We start from the raw sequence: 17518 nt of genomic DNA on the forward strand, positions 1-17518 counted from the left end.
GAAAAAACTATGCAAATAAGAAACACTTTTTCCCCAAACAGAAGTATTTTTTGTTCATTTTTGACAATCTGCAAAGGGTATTTAATCAAACCGTATGTTAAATGCTTACTTTAACATTATGCACTACGATTGTTTTATAGCATAAGCAGTTATATATTTTCCATTTGCAAAACATGCAGTGCTACAGTTAAACAGCTATAGGATGAATAATACTTTTCTATGTTGGAACACTTAGTGCAAGTAGTAGACAAACAGATCTACAGTCAGCTTAGATTGCATGTACTCTAGATGTAAAACCAGTGGATTGTTATGTTTGATGTGATGTCAACTGCCTTAAAACTGAAAAACTCTGCAACTAGTTGTGTAATGACTACTGATTCATCCCATATGCAGTTCTTGTTACCTTTGGAGTTCCTCTTCTAGTATGTTAACACTTCAGAATGTAATCACTCAGATCTGTTGTTCTGGTAAGGTTGTTAGTTAAATAACTTAATTACAGATCTTTTATCCCCTCACAAGTTATGTGGCAAGCATATGTAGAAAGTTCTCTACAGTTATGTGAAAATTCTTTACTTGGCATAAGTTTTGACATACTAAAAGAATATTTACAATACAATGACTTAATTTTGTGTAATTTCTAAAGAACTGACTAGTCAAGATTTGATTTTTGGAAGTATCAGCAATTGTTTATCCCCCAGAGCTTAATAATTGGATGAGAAGTTTTAACTACATCAAATGCATGGCTGAGTAACAAGACAAAGTACCTTGCTGAGAATTATTTCAGGTGCCAGGTATTCTGGAGTCCCACATAACGTCCAAGTTCTGCCTTTTACTCTTTTTGCAAAGCCAAAGTCCGTGACCTGTCATCGGGAAAAATAAATTGACTGTAAGTGCATTGCGATAAGAAATTTAAAATTAAGTGCTTTGGAAATATTTTGGAAAGCCGTTTTTTACAGGCGAAAAAATTATTTCTCAAATCACATCTAGTCAGATGTACCTTTATTAGTCAGTCCTCCCAGTACTTCTAATTCAGATAAATAGAAGGTCTCATGATAAAATTAATAAAGAACACAAAATATGTATTATCACCCTGACACCAGCTTCTATTTATAATTTAAAAATCAGTGGGAACTATGGCTTACTAATCTTCCACATGTACTGCAATTACATTATTAATTTTTCTTACACTTTTAACATCAGACTGTTTGTAATGCTGAAAATTTAAAGAACATAAATAAGATATTTATCTTTTCCTTTAGTTAAAAAATAAATGAATCACAAAAAGGGTTCAATATATCCCCCAGTCTTGTAAATGTAGAATTTTATTGCATAAGTGTACAAAGGTCATATGTCAAATTAGTGTGGGAATAAGACAGCATGAAAGAGGTCTTCCAGTAACTTTTGATTCTGAGTATCTTTGAAAGCATCACCAGAGTCAAGTTTGTTTATTTGAGGCCTGGGGGGAAAATGTAGCAATAATTTTACCACAAATGGCAAGTACTTGAACATCATAAATTCTTCATTTCACTTGTCTTGTTTTCTACAGTAAGTTTTCAGAACTCTGTATGCAATATCCGACTCTCTGTGATTTTTCCTTGACCGTATTGTGGAATACATACAGAGCCCAGGTATTACATGTGAAATTCTGGCATCAGTTTCAAGGTACCACATCTATGCTTGTTTGGGGATCTGTTTCTTTTGTTTCCTCCTTCTTGGTTTCAATTTCAACCCATTCCCGGAGAAAACATACTGCACCACAACGAGAATCGCCGCTAATTATACAATAACCCATGCTGATGTTGCTGTACATTAGCGCCACTAATGAAGCCAAACTTCAAACTAGCAAGGCAGCTTTTCTTCATTTTTGGTAGAATCAAGAGCATCAACAGCTGGAACTGAACAGAGTGGGTGACGTGCTGACTAGCTGCAGTCAGCAAAGAATCATTTCTGTGTTTGGGAATGCATATCAGTCTACATACGAAAAATATGCTGCAGACATGGGACAAACAGTAATGGCTTTAAAATACAAAAAAACCCTGAAGCTGAAGCTGCAGCATCAACATATGAACACAAACCTCCCTCTGCCACACCATCACAAAAACATACTGTTGCAGAGAGAGCTGCCAGTTCTGGAGTAAGCCAGTCATAGCTTTACATTAGTGGTGCTGCCCAACCACATTAAAGGAACTTGTATTGATCTCTCCCCACAGTATTATCTTACACTCCATGCAAAATTATTTTACAGTTATAAACGACATATAAGATATGAATCCTTTCTACTTCTCTCAAACATTTTATTATGTATTTTCTTGTTTAGATTCTGCTGTGGCAAAAGGTGACACAATGAGGAAAGAAGAACTTCCACAATTTAAGGACTGCACAGCATTGCAGAATGCTTATTGCTGCACTCTGCCTTCCCATTTCCCATTTAGCTAAAAACGTAAGAGCTAAGAGGAAGAAGAGAATGTCCCATGAGAGGCTGTTGTAAAACCAAAGCTGTCATTTGAGCACTGCAGTGCTGATCTGACCTCAACTCAGCTCACACTCCAGATGTGCTGGGAAGACTAGGACTCTCCAAGGGTGGGATTCATCTGCTGGACATTAAGTACTACAGCATCAGGTTTAATATCTAAGCTGGTTTTCTTAAACTACTTATACAGACAATGCAGAGAAACAGACATTTTAGGGCACCTTTCATCTTGTTCTAGGGCAGATGTATAAAATAGGTCAGATGAACAGAGCCATGTAATCACCTACTTCTCACCACAGACCCCAAGGGAAATTTTGACAACTGGCTCAACTGCAGACAGCTCTACTGTGCATACTTAATTTTAGTCAGAGGAAGTACAACCCAAAGGTTTTAACCATTACTAGGCAGTAGGGCATTTGAATGCTCCACACAAATATGCTAACATGGCAAACAGCTTCAGACCATTTATTCAAAATGCATTTTCTCGAATTACCTAAATCTACACTGCAAGACAAAACTTCACTCCCTAAGTATATGAAGAATATCATACCTGGATGTATCCTTGCTGATCAATTAAAAGATTTTCAGGCTTTAGATCTCTGTAGATGAGGTCTAATGAATGGAGGTACTCAAATGTTAGCACTATCTGAGCTGCATAAAACCGTGCATGTGGTTCACTGTGAAGAATTAAAAGAATATTAAGTACCCCAATGCTGTGCTAAGGTACTGAAACAACCACCTAACTGTCAGGGACAGACAAATTAAATACCTTTTAACTGGTTCTTTTACTGTGTAACAAGAAAAAGCAAAAGCAAACATTTTCAGAATTGATACATGCATTCCCTAAATTTAAGTCTTGCAGCTAAAATACACATGCAAATCAAGATGAACGTAACCCACGATGCAGAGCTTTGACTTCAAATTTTACTTTTAGAAACTATCATGAATTTCAGTGACAATATGTATAGGAATTCCAAGATTCCATCATGCACAGATCATAAATGCCTGTATTAACTGAAAAATAATTAGGAGTTCTTCACTGCCTGACTAATTTAAATCCACTGAATAAGAGGTAAATTAAATGCACTTAACCCTTCAGAATTTTTTATTCAATGCTAAAAAATTTTATAAAACCCTCTTCCCAAATCAGCAAATTAAGCCTTTTAAAAGGAATAATGTCATTAATACTCTTACCTGAACCTTCCGATTCTTCTTAGATGTGAAAACATTTCTCCACCAGGAACATACTCCATTACCATGTATAAATTAGAATTGTCCTAAGGAAATCAAGGAAACAAGTAAACACACACAAATACATATCAGGCATACTATAGTCTCTATAACTCCTATGTGGAGTACATTTTATTAATGAATGAAAATGAAAAATTGTAGCCATCCGATGACATTGACAAATATAATGCAACATGGGCATAAGTTATTGAAAAGATGCAAAAAAAGCATCACATATCTCAAGAAATCTATTTTAAAGCAAATTATAAAGATAATTAGTGAGGTCCAGATGCAGAATGGTGTGTAAGAGACCTGAAGGAAGAGAGGGTAAGATGACTACTGCCAGGCAAGACTTTGAACTCTTAAATGTTTATACGTGACAACCTGAGATATTCTTGTCTCCACAGCCCCTGCCCCAAACCTCAAAACTCTAAAGATAACATGTCTGCTTATTTAAAATTATTTTAAAAAAAGACAAAAAAAAAGAAGGAAAAAGAAGGCACATATCACTGTATAAACTAGAAAGCTACTCAATCTCTTTACAGACTGACTAGTACTGTCATGAAATTAGAAGCTAAGCTCAAAGTTCTTTCCTTCATGGTTAAAACTGTCATAAAGACCTGCCTCAAGTATAAATCTCAAGCAAAAAAATCTGCAGAACAATTACAAATTTACCATTCTATATATTGGTACAGAAGACATGCTTTGGTATCTCTCTAAGATAAAATAATGCCTAAAAGCTCCCTTGCTTTACAAAATCCAGTTGCCCTCCAAAAGAAAACTCTGACGAGTTTAATTTAATTTAATTTTTTTTTTTTTTATTTGGAGATATCCTTTCAATCATTACCTGATGAACCGGGGTATATGAAGTGTACACGAGTGCACTCCACTCCTACTCAAGCCCTGGCAACAGTGCCAAATGAAGCATCTTTGAAAACAAAAATACTTGAACTATGGTACTGTAAAAGTTATACATTTTAATATCTCAAGTGCAAGCACGCACTTCCCTGAAACCCAACAACTACTTTGAAAGTAATGACTACCTTAAAAGAATACTCCAGTTTAACAAGGAAAGGAAAGTTCACCGCTTGTAATATTCTCTTCTCGTTCAGTGTGTGTTCTATCTGCTTCAGTTTGACAACCTAGGAGACAAAAAACAATCTTCAGCTTAAGTGTGATATTTTATAGTTGTCGATAAATTTTTTAGTGTTAAACAATTAGTTGAAAGCAAGCTTGTAACTTTACTTATGGATTCCTAGTACAATAAAAGAACCAATAAAGGATTAAAAAGTCTAACAACATTTAAAGAGTGACACTTGTGCAATATGGTTGGCAGACAACTCTACAAACAATGCTTCTTCCTACTTGCTGAGTGTAAGAGTCAGTAAGGAAAACCTCTCTGCATTTTCTAAGAATTGCATGTGTTTGTTATGGACATACTTCCTCAGCACTTCAATAAAATCCATGTGATACTTGGACCCTTGCTAAGAAAGGCAGGAAACTGTGCAGGACACATTTAATTATGAATTTTGTTACCTGTGAACAGGAGTAAACAGGCTTATGTTACACAGCTCACACATTAGTGACAAAACTAATGTGAGAATACAAATTCAAAATCTCCATTTTTATAAACAGGTTACTTCTTGTAATCCATTAAAATGTTAGGCTGCTAACAAGGCAGCAAGTGGCAGATTTCTGATCATTGTTCTTTCTCAGCAATTTATAATTGGTTTCCTTGTGTTAAACCCCAACATTGCATAATGAATTATATCCATTTTACTTAATCCCTACTGCACAATTTATCTCTAACTCATTTTGAGAATGGCATGATTTTCAAGTACAGTTAGGGCTTTTTTTCCTTGCTCCATAGGAAACAAGAAGAAAAAGTACGAGTGATCAAAACAAGTCTGTTTTTATGTTTGGAAATCAAATCTAACTGCTATAAATAAGAGATAATCAACCCTGCCTGAAACTGTATTTATAAATTTAACTTTTAGATGCAAAAGGTAGTACCTGTAAAAAACTTACTACTGCTTTGAAATAAATGTCATACAAAAGAAATAATGATTTAAAAACACTAAATCTCTTTTGAATCCCAGATCTTTAGGGTACAAATAAAGTTTTGCTCAAATCGACTCATTTGTGGGAAGTGTCTCCTTCATCCCTAAAACGCTACGGTACTGGAATGACCTCGTCCATCCAAGGAAGAAGCCGAGGCTCTTGTCTGGCATTGCACCTGTACACCTCACAGACAAGACTTCACCCCTGTTCCTGCAGCCCCTCCCAGTGAGGTACTGGAGGGGGATGGCAGCAATACCCCAGGCTGAAGCTACTGTTTAACACTTCAGAATGTCCAGCTGGGGCCCCAGACACAGCTTTGCTCACACTTAAGCCCAGGCTCAGGGCATGGCCAGTGTCACCTTCCCTTATAGAAATGGTGTCTGGCATGTTACAGCCTTCCTAATGCAAGGCAGACAAAGGAATAACATCCCTACACAGAAAACTACTGGCTGCATCAACATCTATGACATTTTTTTTCATGTTCTATGAATCAAGCATGAGACTGGATAACAAAGACATACACGGGATGCTTTCCCCAAGTAAAATGGAAATGAAAAATTATAGGCAGCCTGCCCATCGTCTGATTCTATCTGTATGTTTTCTGTAATAAACAAAGAAATAGAAACATGTTCTCACCAAACCATATCCTATTTTTTGAACAATTAATGGAAGCTACTAATATATTTCTAATAGAACACATAAATAAATAATTATGCTAAGTTGAAAAAGCAGGTATTTCATAAAGGAACACATCAAGACTTCTTTTTATAGACAGAACCATCTAATTTACTAACAGAAGACTGATGTTTGGATGCAAACATCTTTATAATCCCATGGAATCATTTACTACAAGTCCACTGCAATTGTTAAAAATGTGACTTTTTGCTTTTCCAGCAAAACACTTTCCAATTTTAAGAGGTAGATTACTACCTTAATTAACTTAAGGGAGTAATTAAGAACTTAATTATCTTTCTTGTTAAAATCCTTGAGTATTTTTATGGCAGCTTTCTGAAGTAAGGTGTTATTTCCTAAATTGCTCCAGTGATGACAACTCAGCCATTCATGAAAAAGGGTTCAAAGAAAAAAACAGCTGAAAATTTGAAATTTGGTGGTGGGCTCTTAGGGCAGCACTGAGATGCTACAGTAGCTCTGCCTGCAGGATGCTACCAGCCATACTGAGGTAATGCTGAGGTACATTTCCACATGGGTGGAAATGGTCTGGGCTGTCTTTATTTGTACTATGGTGGAATGTAATTTTAACTTAATTGGATTTTTTTTTAAATACAAGTTAGAAACCATTATAATAGGAGAATGCTTTAGTTGCAAAAAATTCAGCTTTTCTGAGTAAAAAACCCCACATGTCGGATTTGACACCAAAAAGGCAAGTTTACTTTAGTTTCTGTTTGTATGACCATTATAAAGCAGTCCTTCATTAAATGAACCATTATTCAAGGTCCAGGACCCCAATCACATGTAAAGAATACTGGAACTGCAACTCAGGCAAAACAGTTTGACTATGTCACTGCCATAGTTCCATTACATAAAATTCCTCAGAAATGTAATAACGCCTAAGTGCAAAAGTCCACATTGAGGCATGGCTGACTTTGATTTTGTTAGTTGCTGATCATTAAGTTCTCTTTGCCAGATTAATATTGTCTTAAAATGACCTTTGTTATACAGCAGCAAAGTTACGTATAGTGTCTTGAAAGTTAGAACAGCTCTTACATTGAGGACTTTTGAATCTACTAATCTAAATAATGCGCTATTGAAAAACTTGTCAAAACCATTAAAAACTACTTGTATTGATAAATTCTGTTAAAACACTTCTTTGCATTCTGGAATTCTGTACTATTTAAAATTTAAACTTTATCAAATGGCATTGCTTACTTAATCTAAGAGTAATAAACTGCTAAAAAAAAATCAGGCTGGAGCAGCAATACAGGCTCAGACTACAGCACTGAAGTTTTCAACGCAGAAAATGTCCATTATGCGACAGCTGTTCTGAGACTCCTGTTCTATCTACAAGGTTACTAAAGATGCAACAAGATTATTACATAATTAAACATACAGAAAGTAATACCTCATACAATCAAGAATGGAAAAGAAATTATTTATGCAGACAATTTTAATTTCAGTTACGGTTCACAAATGAAAATTTTGAGAATTTCTGATCTAAAGAGTCTTCCAGAGTTTTGAGCTACCCTGCAAAAGTTTTTTTGTTTATTTGAACTATAGCACTACAATTTGCTTTTGCCAAAGAATATACAGGCCACCTTACAAAATCTAAGCAAAGAATTTACCCAATAACATTTTATGAATGCCTTGGACACTAGTTAAAGCCTCTTTAGACTGTTGTTAATGTTACTAGCAATTGTACAAAGTCTATACAATCCCAACAACTGAACCTACTGGCTAAAAAAGAAAATAAAGCATTAAATTATCACTGGTATCCAAGTGTGATAAGAAAAAGCACAGTATGTGCAACTCAGTTCAGCCACAGCTGTAGCTGTTCATCCGCATCATACTCTTCTGTAGCACAAACCCCACTATAAATTATACCAACCTTCTGTTTGTCCAGTATCTTCATAGCATAATACTGTTCTGTGGATTTATGTTTCACCATCATTACTCTCCCAAATGATCCTGTTCCAAGGGTTTTTTGCCTCTCAAAATCATCTAGGCCAGCAGTATTCTACATGTAGGATATAATCACATTATTTACAAACGAATACACAAAGACAATTTTAACTGTATGAATTCAATTATGAAAAAAGTTGAGTAATATTACATTTATCAAAGAAACTATAGCCAACTATACTGTTATAATGTGATACCTGTCAAATTTTAAAAAGAGATTTTACATTGTACTCATTAAACCAGAAGAAGACTTAACTGAATTATATCAACATTTCCTTAATTTGTCCATGCAGCTGTCCATACATGCTTAGTAAGGAACATCTAGCAGTAAACAGATCATTAATTATAACATGCAGATAAACAACCCCCTCATACTTAATGATCAAGAATATTACAACATGCAAAATCCCCCAAGCTCTAAAGACAGTTCTACATGAGAGTTGACTGGAGACCACATCCCTGAGTACATTTTCTCAGACATTCATTGCCATAGCATCTCAAATGTTGCTTTAGAACAAGAATGATCGTTCCCCCAAATCTCAAATTTTACAAGATTTCTCTCTAACAAGCTCCTTAACCAGCTCCCAAGCCCTATGCAGTAGTCTTAATACTCTTAATTCCACTTACTATTATGGGGGAAATTATTAACACGGTAAATTACAGATGTGCCAACACTTCTGGTTATTAAAAAAAGCCAACTAAAAACATGCCAATAGATTTTGAGTCTTGCCATGTTGATTGCGAACATCATTCTCATAAGAGAAATTGTTGTTCAGTGGGAGCATTTCATCAGCTCATATCTGGAGAAGACCTGAGAACCTTTGTTGATGAACTTCAGTGAAAAGTGACAAAGCTGGCATTAAAATACCTGAAACTCCTTTACAAATTGCACTAAAATGATTTCTGTTTTCTGCACTGCTCATTACAGACTGACAACACACTGATAACATTGTCCAAAAAATGCAATACAGAAAATTACTGAATGCTTAAATGAGTGATACCTGAGGGGGGCTTTCCCATTTTCTTAAAAAGTCTTCTTTGGCTTTGGCTAGGAACTCTTTCACTGAAAACACACACAAAAAAGTACATTTTAATTAATATAATTAATCATAGGTGCAATGGAGATGCTTTGTTAACAAAATACATAAACTTCATTATCAACTTCTTTCTTCAATTCATAATATGCTATTTTCATCATGGATGAAAGCAAGCATCGATGTCTCTAGAACTTCTACCGTATCTCCAGGTGATATCTAAGCTTTCTGAAGTAACTACATCATTCTACACAAGTTACTTAAACTTTTCCAGCTCTAATAGCTCACAATACTCTATAGGCAAGCAAGCCTTAAGGTGATGTTAGACATTCTTAATTCAGCTGGGAAAAAACCAAACACCTGGCATTTATAAATAGCCATTCCACAAAGATTGACTTCTTATCTCTTTAAATAAATGTTGCATTTTCTTTCAGCTGCTTGAGTGTAATGTCAATCTCATTGCTTTTTCCCCTCATCACCTATATTTAAAGGCTGTTTGCAAGCTCAAGGACCAAATGGACAGCATTACTGCAAGCAAAGACAAAGCACAGGGCTACGACGACATTGCGTATTAGGCATGCCCACAGTCAGAGAATATGCAGTTTTAATATTGATTTTCCATTGAAATTGAAGGAAACTATAATGGCAAAATTCTGGATGACTGTTTAAAATGTGCACCAACATATTTTGTTCAGATCATCTCTCAGCTGCTCTCTTTTTTTTTAATATCAATGCTCAGCCAGATCAATGCAGATTACTTCATGCACAGTCATTAATGGGAGGTGTTTCAGAAATTGCTGTGGTTCTGAAAGAGTCACAGAATCAAGAAAATATCATACTTGTTTTGTGTTCTCTGAATCATTTCACATAATACTACATTAATAACAGTGGTTTTTCTGTACTGTGACGTTCTGGGACAAGCAATTGCTAAAAATACACAGCAATATGTCAAGATTATTCTGGTCAGTATCTAGAAATCTGTGTTTTAGCAACTGTATTTTACGTTTCAACAGTCAAAAAATTAGGTTTATAATAGGTTGTAAACAAATCACCTGATGAATCAGAACTTCTTTGTACTTTTCAGTGAATACAAATGTTGGCAAAGAAAACTTCAAAAATTCTCTTCTTATACTGGTACATTTCCAGTAGCAGTAAAAACAACAGCAGCCCTGGAGAAGGCTGGTTGTAAATTTTTTTTTCCCTTTTCCCCCCGCTTCTTGGGTGTGCTATGGGACCTGGTTATCACAAAACACTCAAAGTAGGTTTATGGCTCCCACTACTGCTGGCTCTAATGGAGCATAAATAAAATGGAAATTTCACAAAAGTTGTCAAAAGTTCAGGCAGACCTCAACATTAGAAAAGCGTTTAAAGCATGATATCCGCTCAGTAATTTTATTTTAAGAGAAACAAGCAATATCACAGAGGAGGAACATATTCAGTATTCTAAACTTATGGTTAAGTAGAGCAATAAAAACATCGTTTATATCAAAGAAACTATTTTAAAATGGTATTAAAACTAACTGAGAGTTAAAAATATTTTAGTGGCTAATCAGCAAAAAATGCTTACATATTTATCCTGTGTGTAGAAAATATTTCCTTTGTTTTTAGGTTATAGAGGTTATTCATGTAATGACTTTTAATTACCCTAATTTGAAGAGAGGACAGGATTTCCTGTGGTGTGAAATAATTTTCAACACAAAAAAAAAGAAACTAGCAATGCCCAAATTCATGTTTGATGATCCTTCTTCCATTAGGAGAACAGAGATGACTTGATCAAATGAGGAATACTGATACAGTTTTTCAAACACCAATTTATGTTGAAGTAGCACAAATACTTTCTCTTAATGACAAGAAAAAACCCATGAAAATCATTAAGACTACCAAAAAGCTGAGCCTTCAAACTGAAGTGGCTGTAGCTTAGAAGACAACATTAACACTATATAGCACAACTAAAACATGAACTGGTGTTGTTTTTTCATGTTATTACAGTACATATGTCTTAAATATCCCTTATGCCATCTCTGTTCATATAAATAAATATTTTAAGTTTCCACATATTTTGCACTGAAGTATGACTATTCAGTATTTATAAAAATATACAATGACATTTACAGTCATTTTTGTCTCTGTTCTTCTTATGGAATAAAGAATGCTGTTTATGAACGAAATGTGATCCAGCTGGAAATATTCAAATTGTGGATTTGTGAGAAAAATCTCTCATTTCTAGAATACCACTAAGCCACAAGCTCTCCTGCAACAAAACTCCTACCTTGTTCTACTTTATTTTGGCTCTCTTTTCTTAGAAAGCAGAATTGTACATACATTTTCAAAATACAGCTGCCCAATGGTAATAATTTATCTGCAAGTCCCCGTCTTTTAAACGTGTTTTGTGCTGTGTTTTATTAAAACCATGATTTCATCCTAATGAGAGAGTAGATCAAATTGTGCCCGGTTCTCACTTTCAGAGGTCACCTGGGCTCCTACACCTCAACACAATTCCACAGGTGCTTACAAACAGAACTTAGGCAATTAAAGTGCATGCACTTCAGTCATTTCTCAGAACACGACTTGGAATTTGAACTTTTGAAAATTATCTCTCAAGCACAAAACAGCAGCTCTTGCTACAGGAGAACAGATTTAATTTCTGCTTTCAAGTGCAGAACCAAAATTTACACCAACTGGGTAGCAGTGGCCATTGGTATTACTGCAATGACAAACAGGTGTATTAGATGATGACTTAGAGGTTGTCCTCAAGTGCACATTTTTAGCCACTTTACAGTATGACAATGTGGCTCTTGTTTGCTTTTCTAGTATAACTGTACCTAGCATCTGTGACTTTGGGCACTAATGAAGGAATGAGCATACCAAACGTCTCTATAGGTTCCCCAAGGGTTTGCAGGAACATTCACCCACACAGATGAGATGATGAAGAGAGGAAAGAAAGAGAAGAAGAAAAAAAAGTTTTATGCATTTCCACAACAAACACATAGAAAACACAAATACATTCCACCCTTTCCCCTCCCCACTCAGGAACAGACCCTGTAATAAACCAGCCCTTTCCCACACAGACAGAATGACTCATGCTAAATCACAGAATGTTTGAGCAAAGAAAGAAAAAAAGTACCAAAGGCAGCTAAAATCAGTATGAAAAAAAGATGATGCATCACAGAAATAAGCACATCTTAGAAAACTTCAGGAGATCAAGCTGGCATCTTTAATAATTAATCTATTCCAAGACATACACATCCACGGAACTGTTGCTAACAATAGTGTATCTATCTTCATCACAGCATGCTGGATCACAATAAAACCTGTAATCGGGTGATCTTCCCACTACTTAGCACTTTGTTCCAGAAGACAGCATGTGTGAATTGCATGGCATGTGGTAGATAGCACAGAAGTGCCAAGCAGTCTCCAAAAAAAAAATCTCAATCAGATTTCAGTCCTATTATCCAATAACAGCAACTTGAGACGTCTAAACCGCACAGCTGAAGTTACTGTATGCAAAGTGGAATGTACACAGGATCCGGTATGGACACCATATGAGTACAATTTAATTTTGTAAGACTGTCAAAAAAAAAGGAACTAAGGAAAGAGATGTGGATATACAGGTTCCCATAAACACTGAAGAGCAAGGATCATTTGTCTATGGCTGAAGGAAGGGAAGATGAGACTGGGGCAAGGAGTGTATGCACAGATCAGCAACAGACCCTACCCAGACTGGGTTTACTGGTACAGTAGAAGTTGGAGTGTGGAGGCTGAAACCAAAGCCAGAGGAGCTGTTGCTCAAGAAAGGAAGGTACTGGAAGGAGATGGCAAAACACAGGTAACAGCACCAGTACAACAACAAGGACCACAGCAGAAACAACTGAACGTGGCAGGAAGGACACCAGTTAGAACTGGAGAGGATGCACCAGTTGTCCCAGGATTAGGCAAGCACAAACACACATCAAAAACCCAGCCCTCCGTGACCAGCATGAGCAAGCATTTGCAGGAGGCAGGTTCTGTGCAATGCAAACACCCAAAGCAGAAAATCTGGTGAGATCCAGAAGAAGGTGGGAAGAAATGGAATAATGGCCCAGGACCACAACTGAATGGCCTGAAGCAGTCTTACAACTTTAGCCCACTTTGGTTCACCTTGGTCAGAAGCAGTGCAACCACTACAACATACGATCTCAGCTACCCCCTTGCATATCACAGGTGGCCTGTGGAGAGCTGTACTTGGAACCAAGGCAACATGAGGATAAGCAGGGAAGTCTGCTGGAACAGTGCTCTGAGGGAAGAGGAACCCAGAGGTTCCTAGGTAATGCCAGCATAGGAGAAATTAAAAAAAATGCAAGCAACAAACCAACAAAACCCAAACAAATGAAAAAACTCTGCTACACACAAAATCGAAACACCCATGAACCCACCCCCAAACAAGAGGAAATTGCTCTCTATTAGTATATTCACACAGTTCACAATATGTTTGCTTGTTTTACTGATCAACTTTTGTATGAAAAGTTAGCATGCTTATAAAAAAATTGTTAACCAAGGGTATGAGTACTTTGACCTAAAACACAGTTTAAGAGCAAGTGAATCAGAAGAAAGTTCCTGGAAAAAATCAAGAGGGTGAGGACCTCTCAGTTGCAGGATTGCAATGACAGCAGAGGGAAAAGGGTCACAGATGGAGCAGTCCTGAGAGTTACCATGAGTTACTCTGCCTTTCTCCCACCTCCCACATGCACAGTATTTGTTATCCTCAATCACATCTCCCACAAGAGCCAGCAAGCCAGGATTTTATTTTTTGTAAGGGGGGGAAAAAAAAGTATTTGGCTAGGATTCACAGCAAGAAAGCAAGAACTAAACTGATTAAGACTAAACACTGGGCACCACTACAAACCCCCATCTGCTGTGCTAAATGCCAATCTCTGTCTGGTATTTAAAATGCCCTTTATCAAAATACAATTCAAATTTTGTTCCAAAATTGTAATATAATCATTTGAAGTCTGGAGTTAAATGGGCTATTTAATTAAATCATTTAATGGAAAAATGAATATGTATGAAGAGATTCTGGTAAATGTACATGTATATTGCATTTTTATAAAAAGTGTATTTATAGCCTTAAACTTTATCAAGATGTATATAGATACCTCAGTCAATCCTGTGGTTATGGTACCATATTTCAGAAGCAAGTGAGAAACTTCTGATTCCAGTTCCAAGCCCCATTCTTATACCATTAACCTGTCGTCTTAATTTTTTAAATTTCTCTTTTGATTAGCAGGAATAATATAACAAGGCTCAAAATAAGGTTTCTCCGCCCTGGCAAGTGTTTCAAAATGAACACAGCTAAGCGTTAAGTATTATTATACACCCAGAGGAAGCAGTGTGAGCACCAGTTAACATTTTAATAGCTGGAAAACGCTTCAAAGCACAAACTAAAATGTTATCATTGAAACAGACTGTCAACAAAACCAAAACACTTTGTTTCTCACAATATGAAAATGGTGGGTGAAAAAAGTCCAGGTGATATAAGCCTCGTCGAGGGCAAGTCCACCTTGTCTGACCAGTGCAGTGAGCACAGCCACTGGCCCTCTTGTGAAGAGCTGACCAGCAAGGAGTCTGTCTTGTTTCTGCTAGGGCAAGGTAAATGAACTGCATCAATTTCTCATTTATCATGATTCTGACTTTGAGAGCAAGGTTTTGACTTTATATTTCTCTTTAAACACTAACTATGATAAAAACAGGTGGTGCAGAGCAAAGCAACTTACCAGCTGAAATGGGTAAGAACCTTCCTTCAGTTAAAAAAACCAAACCAAAAAACCAAAACCCAACACTCCCCAAAAACAAAGAGCCAAACACATGGAGCAGTTCTGAAAGAGCCCATTTGCTGAAACACAAAACCTGAAAGTTCTTAGTCGATACATGATCATGGAAGAATTATTAACTTAATATAAGTTTGCAATTAAAATGGAAGCGCTAATGATCTAACTATAAACCTTTCTATGGAATACCAGAAAGGACAGGAAGAAGTGGAAAGGAGAAAGTCATGGGAAAAAAAGAGAGATAAACAGGATGAACAGTAAATTAAGGCCAGTTACAGCTGCTGTGCTTAAAAACGAGAAGAAGGCACTAGAATCTGATCTTCGTAGAAGCACATTCAGGAGTTAATTTAAAACGTGAAGCAATTGTAAAATACAAATTGCTCTTATCCATTACAACTCAATTTTGGAACACAGGCAAAATCTTTTTTTAATCCTGTCCATGATTTTGATGTCTTGAGCTAAACAGTATTTTGTGAATTTTATAAAAGCAAATTTAAAACAGTTAAGAGCTCTGCAAAGAACCCAGTTCACCTCTTTACTTGGCTGGCTATACAGCAACAGCCTGCACAAGAGATGTGACAGATTAAGACACACCAGAACAGGAGCCAGGTTTTCAGCTATCAGAGATAACACTGATCTTTGTTGAATTCTGAGCAGTAGATGCTCTACTGCACACAACTGCCACAGTCAGATTGACTTCCTTCTATTTTTATTACAGATAATATATTAATTTAATTTCCAAATCCAATGCTCAGTCTTTCTCCCTTGTTCTTTTCTTAAATACCAAAGTACTGCTTCAGAAGTGGTAAACCCTGCTAATGCCAAAAAGTGTAGTATAACAGGGGCCACTCTGGGGAGACAGAAGCAAACCAGATAACAGAGTCACTTAGGACATGAATCCCTGAAATTTTGTTTAACCCCCTGAAAAATGTATAATGTAAATCAGTAAAGTCAAATGTATGATGCAAAGCAGTAAAGTTTTTCAGTTAGAAATGCAACCAAATCTTGTACTAGCACTGTTCAGCAGAGCTGTACATGCATATATGTCCCAGTTCAATCATTTTCCACAAAAAAATATACAGATGAGATAAAACTCTGCTTTCTTGATCTACAAGACAACCCAGACCCAATGTTCATCAAAATTAATAAACAAACATACTTTAAGAAGTGACTTCTCAACAGAAGATAAATGCCAAAAGCCCCATAGCAGCCAACCAAAATTTATGATCCAAAATAGGATCTATTATTCAAATCCTGAAGTAATAATTATATGCAAGATTTCCTCAATGCTGACAAGCAGAATAGCTTCATCTGCCCATCCATGTACAGGATGTGACAAAGTCTGCTGCAGATTCCTGGTGGCCCAAGAGCTGTTCCATGCCACCTTAAGGTATTCTGGTCCCTCAGGCTGGCACCCCTCTTTATTACCCAAGTTTTCCTTTCAAATTAAAGTGCTATTAGCAACCTTTTGCTGGTTGATTAGAGCTGGGGGTTTTTGTTTCAATTCTCTAAATGAACCAGTTAGAACTGGCATTCAATTAGTTCTGGAATATGTTAAAACTAGTCTTTGGCTTAATGAAAGAAGTCTCTCTCATACCTTCTTCCTGCCCTTGAAGCATTCATTGAAGGAGATGACATATTCATAAATCTGCTTCTTCTCTTGCAACAATCCATATGATTTGAGGCTTAAAAGTCCAAGAAATAGCAGTTTGGTTTGTTAGGCTACAGTTCAGTGCTCAGTATGGGCTGAAAAAACCCCCACACTCCAGTGTTGTCCTCTCACAGTCACTCATTCCTGCCTCTCTGTAATGACCTTCCTTGAAAGAGCAAAAGCATTCTTGGGTCTGACTGCCAAGCCAGGTCAGGGAACCAGCCCAGATTAAAAAGTAATGGGCAGAAGGCAGGGAATGACCAGAGAAGCAGCTCCCTCTTCTTCCCATGAATGCTTTTCCCGAGGTGAGGGAAGGGAGAAGTGGGGTGGAAATGGACAAATACAGGGGACAGAACTGCTCCTTTTCTGAAAGCTTGTCCTAGTGTGACAAGACCATGAACACACCACACAGGACTGCTGAAAAGGATTCTGAGAAATAATTCTGATTTTAAGCTATTGATTTTCAATTATTGTATTGAATAATTCTATTATCTTAAAATTTAAAATTAATTATGTGTTTAATACAATTACTTTCAAATGCAGTACGTAACACTCCCTACCTAAAAAATTTGTTCATACAGAAAAAATCTGTGTGAAGAACCTTAACACGTAATATCCTAAATTATCATAC

General features: G+C 36.4%; 1 protein-coding gene across 3 annotated transcripts in view; it reads right to left on the minus strand.

Annotated features, from left to right (window-relative positions):
* Window positions 1-17518, minus strand: part of PRKACB (protein kinase cAMP-activated catalytic subunit beta) — a 36439-nt gene that overhangs the window by 10106 nt on the left and 8815 nt on the right. For 2 of the 3 annotated variants that reach the window (XM_008630312.2, XM_017729984.1), the window contains exons 2-7: window positions 9400-9461; window positions 8325-8453; window positions 4744-4842; window positions 3665-3747; window positions 3021-3147; window positions 765-860 (exon numbers count right to left, since the gene is read on the minus strand). In XM_008630312.2, coding sequence (XP_008628534.1) covers window positions 765-860; window positions 3021-3147; window positions 3665-3747; window positions 4744-4842; window positions 8325-8453; window positions 9400-9461 — 596 coding nt within the window. Of the gene's footprint in view, window positions 1-764; window positions 861-3020; window positions 3148-3664; window positions 3748-4743; window positions 4843-8324; window positions 8454-9399; window positions 9462-12297; window positions 12307-17518 lie in introns of all 3 variants that reach the window. The other variant, XM_008630313.2, reaches the window with a different exon arrangement.

This window comes from Corvus brachyrhynchos, unplaced genomic scaffold, assembly GCF_000691975.1.
Source record: "Corvus brachyrhynchos isolate BGI_N302 unplaced genomic scaffold, ASM69197v1 scaffold101, whole genome shotgun sequence".
Lineage (NCBI taxonomy): Eukaryota > Metazoa > Chordata > Aves > Passeriformes > Corvidae > Corvus > Corvus brachyrhynchos.